The sequence below is a fragment of the Selaginella moellendorffii genome, unplaced genomic scaffold, assembly GCF_000143415.4.
Source record: "Selaginella moellendorffii unplaced genomic scaffold, v1.0 SELMOscaffold_99, whole genome shotgun sequence".
In the NCBI taxonomy this organism is placed as follows: domain Eukaryota; kingdom Viridiplantae; phylum Streptophyta; class Lycopodiopsida; order Selaginellales; family Selaginellaceae; genus Selaginella; species Selaginella moellendorffii.
In genome coordinates, this window is record NW_003314360.1 from 463,933 (window position 1) to 479,282 (window position 15,350).

Genomic DNA, 15,350 nt, shown 5'->3' on the forward strand with positions numbered 1-15,350 from the left:
ATCATTAAAGGCTCTTTTTCCAGTTGGTTTAAGGGGAAAAAGATAAAGTGTATTTCATATAGTATTGAAGCAAATGGCATAGGTTTGATTCTCATTGGTTAGTGGCTATTTAAAATACAATATACCCTTGATTAAGGTATATTCCTACCCTTAAATTTGAAATTATATGTGTTAGGCATCTATACATATGTTCTTCCTTTTGTGGAGTATCCACAAATGAAAGTATTTACTATGGAACTATGGTACACTAGAATAACTAATCTACAATAGAAAGATTGGTAGATTCAATATAGGGTTGTTAATCAATAGTCAATAAAGACATTGACATCTCTGAAAAATATAATCATAGGATGAGATTTAGATATATTGTCACCATAGATTCTTAGAACCTCATTAAGCAATTGCCCCTTTTCCAATTGGCTTAAGGGGAGAAAGATAAAGTACATTATATATTACTCTTACTATGATATACAAGACATATCCTTTCCCTTTTATAAAATATTGCTTATACTAAATCTTGGATAAAATATCCATAAAATTAGTAGCAAGCCTCAAATTAGGTTAAATGAAGAGCTAAGCCCCAAAGTTGATCTGTCCATAGGTTTTTAAAGGGCAGTGTTGTTGTCTTCATTGGGCTGATATAATTTTCCTATTGTTTATCTGAGTGGTGCTTGGTAGATGATGAGAGAGTAAGGTTTTGCACTTCAAATACAAGCTGCTTTATATTGTTGCTAGAGGCATTGTTAACACTAGGGTAATAATTACTTGATACCATACTTTAGTCACACCTCCTCAAAGTATTGGAAGGAGCTTATGATGTGAGAGGTGCTCATGATCACAGAATACTCACCCTCAATAACATGCCACCAATACCAGTTCAAGGATATTAAAAGTGCTATTAAGTACCAGTACAAGTCAGCTTTCATCTTCTATGTTGGTGAGGTTAGTTGCCATCAAAGACACAAAAGACTACACACTGAGAAAAAGGTTGGATCATATCTCAAACAAAAACGTTTTAGTTCACAAATAATACAAAGATCAAGTTCTAAAACCATGTAGATTGTGGTTGTCACTTGTCAAGAAGAGACTTTGAGAGGATAAGAAACACTAGTTAGTTTTGTTTGTTCACTCTAGAGAAAAAGCTTAACAAGATAGATTGCTTAACATGAGGTAACAATTGATGCCAAATGTCAACACAATGACATTATGAATGGAGTTAGGCTGACACCAAAACTTGAATGATTGACAATTGTAATAAACTTTTTATTGAAGATATGTATTTTGTGGAGTGAAAGATAATTGAATGAAACTCATTGTTGAACCCTTTTTGCAATAAAGCAGGACCTAAAACAAATAAAATATAAATTCATATTATTTAGATGGATGTTGAGATGAATGTGAACTTCAAAAGTCCTTTGAGTAGTAGAAACCAGACACAAAGGATTCATTATTTATTTAATAAATATTTTATATAGTTAATTTCTTTTTAATTTTGAAAAGCACAATTATATCTAAATGAGTTTTGAGATTAGTTACAATCACCAAAATTTATTGCTAGTTTATTTTCTGAATTATTTATTAAATTTATTTTTGTTGCATAACTTAACTATTCATGTGTGATATTTATAATTTAGGGTTTTCAAGAAAAATTAAGTGTGATATAAAATTTTTTATCTCTTGAATTTCAGTTTACAACTCAATAGAGCTTAATGATGAAGCAGAATTAAAGCAGCTTAATTTTTAACTTTTACATTAGTAATAATCCCCTTCTAATGTTATGGCTATAGAATGAATAGCTCTTGAACTCTTGGGTTTCACATCATATATATAGAATAATCTTGAGTTCTAATTAGAGATAATCAAGTTATAATTTAAACTATAAACTACTAATAAACTTAAAATTACCATTTTGCATGAAATATTCTATCCATTCTATCTATCCCTTCCCTCTTATAGATTATTTCTTACTATATCTTTAATAAGTAATGGCACTATACTAAGAAATAAGATGCACATCTAAGTAGAGATAATCAAGTTATAATTTAAACTATAAACTACTCAGGTTAACTTATAATTACCACTTATAACTTATAATTACCATTTTGTATGCCATGCTTAACATTATTTTGAGTCGTGAAGTTGATAAAGTACATCTAAAGTTTTTATTTATGGTTGAAATTTCAAAGTTTTCTTACAAATATTACTTTTAACTATTGTAAGACATGATATTGATACTATTAACTAATAATCACAAGTTGAAAATAGAAGTATTGATAAGTTTGTAAGTGAGTTTGTTAATAAAAGCTCATCCCTATGCTCTATCCGTAAACTCATTGATCTATTATCTAGTATAACTTGACCTCCTGGATAAAACATATTAAGGCAATTGGTTCCTATATAATAGACAGCTTCTTTGAAGTCTTCATATGATAATGCATGGTAGACTGCAATACTAAGAAAACAACCTAAAGAGCCAACTCGACCACTATACACCCCTGGTATATAACCATTAGTAGCAAAATTATTCCATGCTCTAGATGCACACCTACAAAACTCTTCTGTATTAGTTCCAGTATGAAATGTTCCAATACAGCTTTCAAAGGCTCTAGTGCTGTAAGATTGTGTCATTGTATAACATGCAAAAACAATCATAATGATAGCAAAAGAGGATTTCCAGAATTCCATAGATATATTGTAAAGAAATTTATGTGAGACAATGTTATTGGTTTATAAAAATAAAAGATAATTCAATCCTAGTTCTCTTCAATGGGATGAGTTGATAAGAAAAAAGTCTTCTATAATGATCAATAGTAAAACTACAAAAAGTCATACTCATGCATTCTAAGACAAGACTGATGCTATGCCTGTCAAATAATTGTAAATGGTCTTAATTCAAACCTGTTGACAAATGTTGCAATGCATAATATTTTAATTTTATTAGTTGAGGAGTTTGGTATTATATATTTTAATGTTTTTACATAATATAGTAACAGATGGATACATTAGGTAATTGTTTTTAAGTTGGTTTGGTTGTCCTCAATAGTGGTCATCAATAAGTTATCATTGCCCACTTTTAGTAAATCCTAAAATCTTCAGCTTGTTTATTTCATATATCAATATCTATCTATCTATCTATCTATCTATCTATCTATATATATATATATATGTGTGTGTGTGTGTGTGTGTGTATGTATGGTTAATACACTAATTATAATAATATAGTTATATAGATCATGCATTTAAAACTGAATCTAAACCAAAATTAAAATACCTATTTCTATATCCCAAATAGTCATATTGATGGAGATAAAGGGCATTTCAAGTTGTGTTTGGAGGGCAAAATTTAGTAGTTTTTTGCTCTAGTGTTTAGAATTGTGTTTTTATTTATTGATTCCCTTATTTTTTAGATCTAGATATATTCTAGCTTTTTGCCAGATCTTGGATTTTTAGCTATCAAATTTACTCTTTTTTCTAATCTTCATTATATTCCTTTTTTTTGCCAGATCCTACTGTCATAAATTGAGGAGTGTATGTTTTAGGCCATGTTGTTATGTTATTCTCAACCAACAAAAATTGTTTTTGCTAATATGCTATATGTTAATCAAGTTTTTAGTATTGTAAGATGATCTTATTGATCCTACTCCAATCCTTAGTGTGTTGCCATCATTAGTTTATCCAACATTTGATTACCTAACTTTGCCCCTTAAAACTATCCTGCCATGTAGTACATGATTACAAAACTTTTGTTCTTGGTGTTTTGCTTTCTCTTGCTAATGTGGAGTGTGATCATCATATCGAATGAAAAGATATAAATGATGCAATTCAGTTCTTAGAGGATATTTGAGGATTGAGTTTGTGATGACATTGTTTACAAGTTTGAGTGAATTCCTACTAACAAAGAATTTATTTACTGAAAGGATAACTTTAGAAATAAATTAAAGATTTTATGAGGTAATTTTACCTTTAACTTACCAATATTCTTTTTTTTTACCTTTCTTTCTTTCCTTGCTATTTCTTATTTCTTAGTATATTACTTATTAAAGATTTAGTAAGCAATAATCTATAAGAGGGAAGGGATATGTCTTGCATAGATAGAATGGATAGAATATCATGCCTCAAGTTAGTTAAGCCCTAAGGCTGATCTGTCCAAAGGTTTTTAAAGGGTTCATTATTTTTCCTATTGTTTATTTGGGTGGTGCTTGGTAGATGGTGTGAGAGTAAGGTTTTGCACTTTAGGTACAAACTGCTCTACATTGTTTCTAGAGACATTGTTAACACTTATAGCAATAGGGTAGTAGTTACTTGATACCATGCTTTAGTCACACCTCCTCAAAGTATTGGAAGGATGTGAGAGGTGCTCATGATCATAGAATACTTCACCCTCAATAACATGCCACCAATGCCAAAGTTCTAGGATATTGAAAATGCTATTAAGTACCATTACATCAGCTTTCCTCTTCTATGTTGGTGAGGTTAGTTGCCATCAAAGACACAAAAGACTACACACTAAGAAAAGGTTGGATCACATCTCAAACAAAAATGTTTTAGTTCACAAATAATACAAAGATCAAGTTCTAAAACCATGTAGATTGTGGTTGTCACTTGTCAAGAAGAGACTTTAAGAGAATGAGAAACACTAATTAGTTTTGTTTGTTTACTCTAGAGAAAAAGCTTAACAACATAAATTGCTTAACATGAGGTAACAATTGATGCCAAATGCTAACACAATGATGTTATGAATGGAGTTAAGCTAACTGAAACTTGAATGATTGATAATTGTAATAAACTTTTTATTGCAAATATGTATTTTGTGGAGTGAAAGATAATTGAATGAAGCTCATTGTTAAACCCTTTTTGCAATAAAGCAGGACCTAAAACAAATAGAATATAAATTCATATTGTTTAGATGGATGTTGAAATGAATGCTTCAAAAGCCCTTTGAACAGTAGAAAACCAGACACAAAGGGATATTTAATCTATCCAGAAAATAAAAAAGTTATAATATAGTGATCTAGTACATCACTTTCATTATAAAATATATACACACAAAAACATGAAATGAAGAGAGTCATCTTTCTTAGAAACAAAAACAAATGTAATACAATAATGAGCTAACCTACACCCCTTCTAATGCTATTTAAGGGCTGGGCAATTCACCAAGTTAGAAACAAGGAAGATTACAAGTTCATATTCTTAGTTCACTCACTTCCTACATTTCTCAACACCATAACAAAACTACATATCACACAGATAATCATATATACTCATAATATGGGAACAAGAACAAAAACAATGCATAGGCAAGACAATCTTCAACAAATATGAAGAGAAGGATGCAAAATACAAAGCATCCATTGTAAAACTTGCACACCAGTCTCACCAAAATATAATATATATAGACCTTGTAATCTTCCTTATTTCCAGCTGGGAGAATTGCCTGGATGCAGTGCATCCTTAATTGTCATTTTAGTGTGAAAAACATAGTGTTAGCTTGTGCATTTTAAAGACTATTATGTTGTCCCGATGTAAACGCGAGCTAGAACTCCAAACTCACCTCATTTAGCCAAGTGTCTTGTAGAGCTAGAATTGTAGCTCAAAGTTGCTCTCGATCAGGGGTTCTAAGGTTATCTTTCATACGAGGTGGCGAGACTAGCAAACTTATATAATTGTACGTGTGAACCACATAGGATTGGTCACTGCGACTTGATTCTTGGTTCCCAGGTCTTAAGAATCTTGCAAATGGACTCCACGGCCACTTTCTTAAACACCTAGTAACGAGGAGCGAGCATTTCGCAAAAGCCATGCCTGGAATATGATAGAAAAACGTACCAGATCTTCGTGCACCCGCCGGAACGCTTGGCAGAAACGTTCCGCCCCTTCCTTTCCTAGCTGTGTGGAGACGACGAAGATTGAGAGTTTGCAAACATGCTGGTACTCACTATCCACAGACCTTTGGCTCCGCCAGAGTTTTCACCTTCACCCAGAATGCTCCTGTCAAACTGGTGTTAAGAGAAAAGAAGAAGAAGAAGCAGAAGCTCACCGTGTGTAGTTCCCTGTGTTCCATTCTCATCCTTGTCCTTGGATCAAGTAAGATATACTGAACTGAAATGCTTCCTTGTTTCCACATACCTTGTCCAGAGATTGCGTCGAGAGTGGCCGATCTTCTTCCTGCCAGAACAATCATAAAAATGCTAGGAAAGATGAGATATCTAGAGCAAGAGCTTTCAAGTCTCACAATGATAGAGCTGACACTTCGTGAGCAGCAAAGCGTCGCTAAAGCATGAGACATCCAATCAAGCAAGTCTCTCGACATGTCAGCAAATGCATAGCACAATGCGCGACTGCGCCCAATCCAATCGCCAAATGAGAGAAAGTGAAAGGGGGAGATCGAGATGGAGCTTACGCAGTAGTCACGGGAGCGCACGACTGGAAAGATCTGGAGAAGGCGCTGGAACTGATGATCCTGTATCTCCTTCGCCATTTCTTAGGGCTACGTGACACACCCGCGGTTCGATTCCCTTCCGCGACGAACAAAGAAACTTAGGGCATCGGCGCCAATGGAGGAGCTCGTGAGCGCCTATCGAGCAATGGAGGCGCCTTCGGTGATCGTATCCCTGGCCAGGTGATCCTTCTCGCGCGATAATCCATTCCAATGGGGTGATGCTTCTCAGGGGATTTGGCGGCGGATGCTTGTCAGAGCAAGTCCAACAAGTTTTTATGGATCGGTGTGTCAAAGACGAGGTATGCGTGATCGCATTTAATGTATGCCATGACTAAGCTCCCCTGTGTGAAAGATTTGCAGGATTTTTCCTCCAAGTTCTTCTTACATAAGAAACTGTCTTAAGCAATTTATTCTTGCTGTGGAAGCCGAGTCGAGCTGCGCTTTGGATAGCCTTTACGACGAACACGCTGCGTTGCTGTTAAGGTGAAGCAAATCGAAAACTCCATTTCATCCTTTCGTTTTTCTCATATGGTTTCTCGTGACTTTCAGGATAGAAGACGGAAACAGCATGGCCTACAAGACGTTCTCTTATGCAGTACCGGGCGAGGATAAGCGCAGTGGAACCGTGACTCTTCGCCTGTCTCTTAACATGCTCGAAGGAGGCACGGGGTTTGTCCAATGGTTTTTTCTTGAGATTTTGTTTGATCATCTGTTTCTTTAAGGTGCTTTTGCTGGCCTGCCGGAGTTTATCTGGCAGAGCTCGTTCTTTCGTATCCATGGCTGATCAAAGGCAAACGTTGTTTGGAGGTAATCCAATTTTCTAATAGTTTTGATAGATCTTTTGGAGATTCTATGTGGTATTAGCTGGGGTCCGGAGCGGGACTGGTTGGTGTCTGTCTAGCTAGGCAACAACCTTTTGAGGTTTGTGCTGTCAAATCTTCTCTCACGTTCAAACTTCAAAATCAGTTGTGCAGCTTGTTTTGACGGATGGTGACCTCTCGACCTTCGCAAATCTCAGGCACAATCTTGAAATCAACGGAATCGTGTTGGATACAGACGAACAAGAAAAGGTTGCGCTCTTGTCTTCTTGTTTTTGTAACTTATTGTTCTAGACACAGGTCAAGTGTCGTCGCTTGGAGTGGGAGGACGCGTGTTCTACGGAACTTTATAAAGCTGATATCATGTAAGTGGTATTATAATGAGTAGTTTTCCTCGTGTTGATTGATGGCTCCAACAGTTTGGGCGCAGATATCATCTATGACACTGCTTGTATACCACACCTTGTAAAAGTTCTTGCGCTTTTACTTCAGGCAGATGCTGGCACCGAGGCAATTCTCGCAACCGTGAAACGAAATCCCGTTACCATATCGTCATTCTGTGATGCTGCCACCCAAGCTGGTCTCGAGGTTTCGGATGTATCAAGGACAATGGTACCTCTGAAATGCTTTCAGGGCCTGGTCTCGTTTGACAATTCGGACATGCTGCTTCACAAGGTTGTTGCCAAGCCAGTTTAGAGCGTGATCCCGCTTGAAAAACAAATTTTTATTCTAAAAGAGAATGAGGAAACATGAAGGTGGAAGGTACTGCAGAAGTTCCTCGCTGATCTTGTTTCTAACTCAGACCGTAATTGCTACAGACTAAACTCATCGCAAGAACTCCGGCTCGTGCAAAGATCGTCGGGCCCAAAAGCCAGGTTTGTCATGTCAGTGGGATCCAAGTTAAGACGAAGCTAACGATTCCGTGCGTGTGTAGGTGTGTCACATATGCGTCATGAGTTCGCAGCGCCGAATGGTCACACGTCCTTGCTCGCAGTTGATCTTTGCGTTTCAGCCGACTATAAAAGCTCGTCGCTGCGATCCGACAGCAGAAGCTATTTTTCTTCCTTTTCTGACAGTCTCGAGAGAAAGGATGGAGTCAGGTGCAGCTCGCGTGTCCGCACTCCTGGTGCTGCTGTTGGTGCTCGTCTCGTGGCGTGGCTCCGAATCGTGCGACGACAGCAACGCACTTGCGCAGCTCAGCGACTGTGCCGATTACGTTCACACCGGCTCGACGACCGCCAATCCCCCGGCAGCCTGCTGCCAGGAGCTCAAAGGCATCGATATAACGTGCATGTGTGCCGCGGTCCGCAGTGGCGCTGGCGGGACTCCTCCTTCGGGACTCAACGTCACGAGGGTGCTGCTGCTTCCGTCGCAATGCGGCTTGACGCCCGTGGATTGCTCCACCCCCAGCAACTGATCGAGGTAGCAAAGTTTGTTTTTTTTTTTTTTTTTCCTTTCTGCTTTGCTCACTTACGAGTTTCACCGTGTTGGTTCTTTCTCCAGATCACACACTTGAAATAAGTGTCTTCTCCTGAAAATAAGCTCAGCAGCAGCACTTGTCCACGGGAGAGACCAAAATCCATACGTGAATCAAGTAAGAGACATTTGCTTTTTAGAAATCTAGCGCTTTGTGTGTGTCGTCGCGTCTCGTCTCGTCTCTCTTTGTCGCTTATCATTCTTCGCATTCTTCTTCTCACTCTCATTCGCTCGCTCGACGATTGCATCCCAATCCATGTTTGTGTGTCTGTTGCTTTCTCTCACTCTCTCTCTCTCTCTCGCTCTCGCTCTCACACTCTCTCTCACACACTCGCTCGCTCTCTTCCATGCACGCTCTAGTCTGCTCTCGGCCAGTTATAAAAAATCTTTGTCCCTTTGACTTCATGGCGAGAGCAACAATTTCAATGCACGAACGGCGGTGATGATCGCGCTTTGACTTTGCAACTCTGGCGCGGTGGAGCCATGGTCAACACATCCCAAAACTCTCTGTTGTTTTGGATAGAAATCGATGCGTAGCATTTGACTTTGCAATGGCGTGGAAGGTGGCGGTGGTGACAAACTTGGAGAACCCTAGTGTGCGGCGCTAGCGCCTAGGCTTTTTCACAAGCACCCAAAAGAATCTTTAGGCATTGACTCTTCCCTTTGATTCAATCGATTCAATCAAACAAAAGTATTTTCTCGCTATCTTTCAGTTCTAAGTATGGGGAAAAGGTGGTGAGTCGTGAGTGAGTTCTCATAAGTTCTGTGTTATGAGATCTTTGTTTTTGATCGACACAAAGCAAACCATACAAACTATGTAGGTAGTAAAAGAAGAGTTCTTTATTTTTGCATCGCGAGACGTAAACAACGCCGCACGAGCGTGGAATTTTGTCTAAACCGCCAGCATTTATAACCCCGCGCCATTAAATCCTGGCCGTCACCTCCTTAATCTCCACACATCCTGCGGTTGCAACCACCCCACGTGGGTGTTATTCCCTTTACCCCCTTGTATTATCACTTTATTGACGTGCACGACGAGCCATCGCGCCCGTCAAGCCCGTCTCCCTCTTCTCTCTTTTCTTTTGCCATCGCCATTGCCATAGCCGGAAGGAAAGCAGTGAAAGAAAAGAATTAACGCCGCGGTCTTGTGCCCAAAGCTCACTCACAGCTGTGGAGCATTTGTTGGAGCGCGCTGTCTCGCGACAGATCTCTCGGATCTTTGTCCCAATTCTCCATCCCGGTCGCGTTTTCCAGCGGCGTTTCGGAGGGCGGCGCGGGAGCTCTCAAATCGGCGGGCATTCCTCTCATCTCACAGGTTCTTGTCTTCGCTAGCCTTGCTCGCCCAGAATCAAGGAAAGCGAAGAAGCTGGGAGGAGCGAATTGGGTCTATCCATGAAAACAGGCACCAGGGGGAATCTGGCTTGGGTGGTCGGCTGCTAGGAGGTGTTTGTCAAGTGGGTTGTGGCCGGAATTGGAGATGGAGCTCCCAGATCGCAGGAGAGATTGATAGGTCGGCCAAAGTGGAGGTGGGTTTTCGCGGCTTGGTTGCTTGGCTCCACACAGACCCTATGCCTGGGGTTATGGCCAACACTGACAACCAAGGCAATGTGGTGCCACAGCGAGACCCTTCGCCCGAGCTCCAGGTACTTTCACCCTTTCACTGGATAGAACTTAGAACAAAGAAAAAAGAAAAAAGTTTGCTCTTCGTGCGCTCGCTCGAGTGAAAGTGGAGAGTGTGAGAGTAGAGTGGAGTGAAGCAAGCATCGGTTTCTTAGTGCTAGATTTTGTTTTGTGGCTGCGTGCTTTCTTCAAGGCGAGCGAGCGTTACTGAATCGCGATAGAAAAGAATAGTTTAAGCTGGTTCTCTAGCGGAACGAGAAGAACTTACACTCGTTTTTTTTCGTGTTCTTGTTCTTCGCAGCGGCAGCGAGGGAAGTGCTGGGGGAAATTCTGGTGCCTCGGCTCCTCCCGGAAGCGAGGAATGCGAATTTGCCCCGCGAGACAAGAAGGCCCGGCGTCGGCCACCAATGCATGGACAAACGGAGCTTCGTCCTCCACCGCCGCCAACCAGTTCGTCGGCCTCTCGCCATCGCTGCTAGCACCGCCATCCTCCCCGGCGTCCTTCGCAAACTCGGGGAATCCTTCCACGGTGCAGTCCCCCGCCAGCTTCACCGTCTCGCTCTGCGTCCCCGCCGCCAGCTCCTGCTCCCCGGCCTTCGACTCCACCGCCACCATGTTTACCATCGGACCATACGCTCACGAGACGACGCTCGTCACCCCGCCAGCTTTCTCGGCCTTCACCACCGCGCCGTCCACCGCTCCATTCACGCCGCCGCCGGAGCTCGCGCACCTCACCACCCCGTCCTCGCCCGACGTTCCATTCGCGCAGCTCTTGACGTCGCTCAAGAACAAAGGCGCGGTGGCGGGAGGAGCGGCGCCGCCATACTCGGCCTCGCCGTTTGCGTCACCCGACTACGTGTCCCGGGGCGACATGCAACCGTCGTATCACTTGTATCCCGAGAGCCCGCTCACCAGCCTCATCTCTCCGGCCTCCGGGGTGTCCGAGTCGGGGCCTCCATCGCCGCTACCCGAGCTCGAGTTCCCGGCAGCCATCACTGCGGCCAAGGCGGCCAAGGCCACCAGCGTCCGCTTGGCTGTGAGCTTGTGCGACCGGCGAGCTGTGAGACTGGGACACGAGACGCCACGGTCGCTGGACTCCAACAATCACTCGAGGGAGCTGGAGCCAATCAAGATCTTGAGTCCTCCGAGGGGGCAGTACGAGGAGAGGTGGTGCTCCAGGACGCTCGACTCGTGCTCCACGTCGAGTAACGCTGTTGCTGCTACCAAGTCGATGGAGGAGTTGCCGCGGCGGAGTCATTCGTGTGGTGGGATCGATGAAGTGGAGCTCAAGAGATCGCTGTCACAAGTTGGAGCTCTTCCGCGAGGTGGAGACGATGACGATCGGGCTGACGCAGATGTAGATACGATGGTGGTGGAGGATTCGCAGCAGCCGACGTCGGCTTTGCTCAGGGGTGGCGACGATGATATCTCGGACTCTCTCCGGGACGAAGAAGGAAGAACAGAGAAGAACAACGACCTTGCTGCTACTGCTACTGCTGAGACAACAACGCATTCTCGGCCTATCGAAGAAGATGGAGTTGGAGTTTGCTCGTCTTCTTCATCGTCTTCTTGTTTGGACAAGTCGGGTGATGTGGAAGGAGAACCGAAGAGATACGAAGAACAGGCACTCGAGTCGCCTCGAAGCGACTGTGGGATCGTTCTGGAAGTGGAGATCACTCCGGACGATCTCGTCAAGGTGAACATCACAGGTGCCAAGAACAAGAAGAATGGCATCGTCACCAAGAAGAATGGCTTCCACCACCACCACCACCACCACCACCACAACCATAACCATCGAAATGGTTTTGTGGCGAGCTCCAAGTCGAGCTGGGAAGACTTGGACGCCATGTCTGTGGATTGCATGGAGCTCAACCTGGCCGATAACACCATCAAATCGCCTCTCAAGTCTTCTCCCACCATGGATTCATGCTAAAGTTTGTGCTTGTGGTAAGCTCTCTCTCTTTTCTACGTTTTCCTTTCTTCTTTCAAACAAGACATCTTGGAGCTCGCAAGCTAAGTAGATTGGCGCTGTTGATTCCAGCCCCTCCTGTTAATTATTTTCACAGAAGCAACTAAGTTTTTTTTTTCTTCCTCCATCCAACTCTTGCGTTGTGAGTGGTGAGTCGAGAGGAAGGAGAAAAGGAACAAAGAGTGCTAGAACGTCATGATCTGGTGAAGCACAGGACAGTGATGTAAAAAGCACAGCATAACGTATGGAGGGGATTGGGAAGAACACGCATGATCTTGTCAAGGTACTCAACAAATCGACCGAGAACACTCTTCTGACCTGGTAGAGCCGGAGGAGGAGGGGGAGGAGGCGCGAGTAAATTCTCCGAGCTTCTTCTCACGTAGAGCACGACTCCTCGTCGTTCCAATTCACACGACAAGCTGGTGTAGTCACTGCTACTACTCTTAGCATCACTTTCGAGTGTAATTGCCAAGGCCATTGAATGATCTCGCTCGCTCGAAGCAAAGAAAACGAATCCTGGAAACAATTGAGCACTCAAGAGCTTTCCTTTTGGTTCTTCTCGATCGCGAGGAGGAGCAAAATGTTATCCTCAAGAATCTGAGCAGAGAGAAATGTAGCTATAAGATGGCTCTGATTGATTGATTGATTGCCTTTGCAAAACATGGGACCCTCTCTTGATGTCCGAGTCGAAAGGAAAAGGAGAAAAAAGAGACACTTTCGGCAAGGAACGATGTGATACTCTACTCTTCCAGAAAAGAAAGAAGGAAACAAAAAAATGTATGTACAGTTGCTTGCGTGATGCGAGAAAAGGAGGAAGTTTCATGTCGAAGATCACCTAGAAACGTGAGTGGATCAATGAATGCTAGAAGAAAGAAGAAAGGAAGGAAAAATTCTCGTACCTTTTCTCCTCTCTTTTCGAGCAGCGTGTTAATCCGTGCTGATCGAGCGAGCTCTCGAAATCTCTAGAAACCTTTAGTGGAAGTGAGAGATTCAAATCTGTGTCGCAGTTCTCCTGCCCGGGCTGACGACGATACACTTTTCGGGATTGGCAACGTCCACTCCACCGGCGTGCTCCACAAACTCCTTGGCACTCATGTGTCGTCCATGGCAGGCACACACAATCTTCACCTCGCCCTTCTTGTATGCGAACAAAACTCCCGTCACCGTCTTGCCATTGGGTCCCGTTCCAGTCGTCGTCACCCACGGCAGATCGCTCACCACACTGCTGCTGCTGGATCGTGCCACCATCGCTGCTGCCTGGCTCGACCTCTCCGGATCTTCCCAGCCTACTGCGCCGTCAACTTGCTGTTCTTGCTGCGGCTTCTTGGGGCTCCGGAACGCCGAGCTCGTGCTGCTTCGCCTGCTCCAGCTATCCACGGACGAGCCCATGCTTGATCGCATAGCAGCGCCCTCCGACAAAGTTCTCATCAACGACCTGTTGCATCGAACCGGGCTTGGAGCGCGGAGGGTGCTGCTTCTTTGCTGCTGCTGCTGCTGCTGCTGCTGCTGGAGGAGATACCCCTGGCGGAGGTTTGCTCCAAGAGAAGACGAGCGCAGGAGAGATGGAGGTGGCGGCGGGGTCAGAGGTGGCGGAGGTGCCGGCGGCGGAAGCCTTACGTCGCCATCTGCAAAGACCAAATGCAACGGTGGTCATACCATGGCTCGAGGACCATCATACCTTCGCGAGAAGATATGACCACCTTTTGCTCCATCGAAGACGGGCAGGCAAACGATCCGGATGCCATCACCATGGCTACCGAGGAAGAGCCTGCGCTGCTCGACTGAGAAGAACCCATGGCTCGAGGAGGAACTGGTAGCTGGTCATCCGGAAGAGTGGCCTCTTCGCCACCATCATCCGGCCTTACCATCTTGCGCATCTCCAAGAACTTGTCAATCCACTCTGTCTTGGGCTCGTGCACAGCGCTGGGCCGTATCACACCGCTAAAGCTCGTAGAAGTACCCGCGGTCGTACACGTATTTAGAGCCCTGGCGGTAGCGTCTGTAGCTTCAGCTTTAACGTTTCCGGCGGAGGAGGAGTCGAGGGTGGCCGCGGAGGAATCCAAGCTCCTCCTGGACTTCCTGATAGCATGGCTATGGCCGCGGCCCGGTCTCGTGGCCTTGTTCTCGGTGGGACGATCCTCCATGTCCGCCTCATCCTTGACGACTGGCTTCTTCCTGGGGTGATGGTGAGAGTGCGAGGACGTGGTTCCAGAGCCGGAGCTCTTCCGCCGCTGCTGCTTCTGCTCCTCGATGAGAATCCTGCGCTTCTTGCGCGCCTCCTGCCGCTTCTGGCACTGCACCTCGCGCTTGAGCCGCTGCTGCTCCAACACTCTCCAGTTCACGGGCAGGGAATCCGACCGAGCCAGCGATGGCTGCCTTGCGCTTCCTACATTTACGCTTGCAACACCCGAGCTCCCTGCCGGGGCGAGCACACGATCGTCGCACTGCTGCTCCTCGTCTCGCAGGGGAGAAGGAGGACACGATGAAACTCCCGAGTGGGCGAAGGACGAGAGGCCGAGGCTGAGCTCCAGGCCACTCTCAAGATGCCTTCCTCCAGCTCCTCCCTGCTGCGTCGTGGGAGAAGGATCTTGGTGGTGGCGGTGTTGCTGGTGGCGCGGAGGAGTGATGCAGAGATGGGGCAGCAGCGGCTGGAGTTTGAGCAGCAAATCCTGCGTCCCAGCAGCAGTGGCAGTGGCGGCGGCGGCGGCGGCAGCACAAATTGTGGAGGAGGACGCTGAGGAGGACGAGGAGGAGAGTGTAGCAGCAGTGGGACTGGCAGTGGGAGCGGGAGCTTCGATGTCTACCTTTACGGTCATGGTAAAGTGGACGCGATTGCTGCTGCTCGTGGATGCGCCCTCGCTGCTCATCATGCTGATCCGCCGCTCACTTCGCCGCCGCGCAAGATCTCTCTCTCGCTCTCTCTCTCTCTTCCCTCCCCTCTCTCTCTCTCTTCCCCTCAATCCTCGCTAAACCTAGCGGTCTGTCCACGCAGCACGTGGCAAATCAGCACGTGGCGGCTGCTCCA

At 44.6% G+C, this 15,350-nt stretch overlaps 4 protein-coding genes across 7 annotated transcripts; 2 read left to right on the forward strand and 2 right to left on the reverse strand.

Annotated features, from left to right (window-relative positions):
• Positions 1 to 5,641: 5,641 nt before the first annotated feature.
• On the reverse strand, positions 5,642 to 6,525 carry LOC112342126. Of its 2 annotated transcripts, none has more exons than XM_024663439.1 (6): positions 6,404 to 6,525; positions 6,130 to 6,168; positions 6,041 to 6,071; positions 5,951 to 5,991; positions 5,830 to 5,889; positions 5,642 to 5,768 (listed from the first exon to the last, which is right to left on the reverse strand). In XM_024663439.1, the coding sequence occupies exons 1-6, from the start codon at positions 6,479 to 6,481 to the stop codon at positions 5,694 to 5,696; spliced, it is 324 nt and encodes a 107-aa protein (XP_024519207.1). In that variant the 5' UTR covers positions 6,482 to 6,525; the 3' UTR covers positions 5,642 to 5,693. The 2 variants fall into 2 exon arrangements, with proteins under 2 accessions (XP_024519207.1, XP_024519206.1); XM_024663438.1 differs by having other exon boundaries at positions 6,041 to 6,077.
• LOC9637614 (protein-lysine N-methyltransferase EEF2KMT) lies at positions 6,492 to 9,441 on the forward strand. Of its 3 annotated transcripts, XM_024663434.1 has the most exons (13): positions 6,493 to 6,622; positions 6,672 to 6,741; positions 6,795 to 6,925; positions 6,992 to 7,111; positions 7,165 to 7,249; positions 7,307 to 7,363; positions 7,417 to 7,512; positions 7,561 to 7,625; positions 7,680 to 7,872; positions 7,936 to 8,022; positions 8,079 to 8,135; positions 8,195 to 8,682; positions 8,764 to 9,441. In XM_024663434.1, exons 1-10 carry the CDS (start codon positions 6,558 to 6,560, stop codon positions 7,954 to 7,956), a joined length of 903 nt encoding a protein of 300 aa, XP_024519202.1. In that variant the 5' UTR covers positions 6,493 to 6,557; the 3' UTR covers positions 7,957 to 8,022; positions 8,079 to 8,135; positions 8,195 to 8,682; positions 8,764 to 9,441. The 3 variants fall into 3 exon arrangements, with proteins under 3 accessions (XP_024519203.1, XP_024519202.1, XP_024519201.1); XM_024663433.1 differs by having other exon boundaries at positions 7,680 to 8,022; XM_024663435.1 differs by lacking the exons at positions 7,936 to 8,022; positions 8,079 to 8,135; positions 8,195 to 8,682; positions 8,764 to 9,441 and having other exon boundaries at positions 6,492 to 6,622; positions 7,691 to 7,810.
• A 336-nt stretch (positions 9,442 to 9,777) lies between these two features.
• Positions 9,778 to 12,446, forward strand: LOC9637154. Its single transcript, XM_024663380.1, has 2 exons — positions 9,778 to 10,379; positions 10,658 to 12,446. The coding sequence occupies exons 1-2, from the start codon at positions 10,305 to 10,307 to the stop codon at positions 12,287 to 12,289; spliced, it is 1,707 nt and encodes a 568-aa protein (XP_024519148.1). The 5' UTR covers positions 9,778 to 10,304; the 3' UTR covers positions 12,290 to 12,446.
• Positions 12,447 to 12,939: 493 nt separating this feature from the next.
• Positions 12,940 to 15,347, reverse strand: LOC9637155. The gene is made up of 3 exons (XM_002989608.2): positions 14,004 to 15,347; positions 13,225 to 13,950; positions 12,940 to 13,160 (listed from the first exon to the last, which is right to left on the reverse strand). The coding sequence occupies exons 1-2, from the start codon at positions 15,193 to 15,195 to the stop codon at positions 13,316 to 13,318; spliced, it is 1,827 nt and encodes a 608-aa protein (XP_002989654.1). The 5' UTR covers positions 15,196 to 15,347; the 3' UTR covers positions 12,940 to 13,160; positions 13,225 to 13,315.
• Between the last annotated feature and the right edge of the window lie 3 nt (positions 15,348 to 15,350).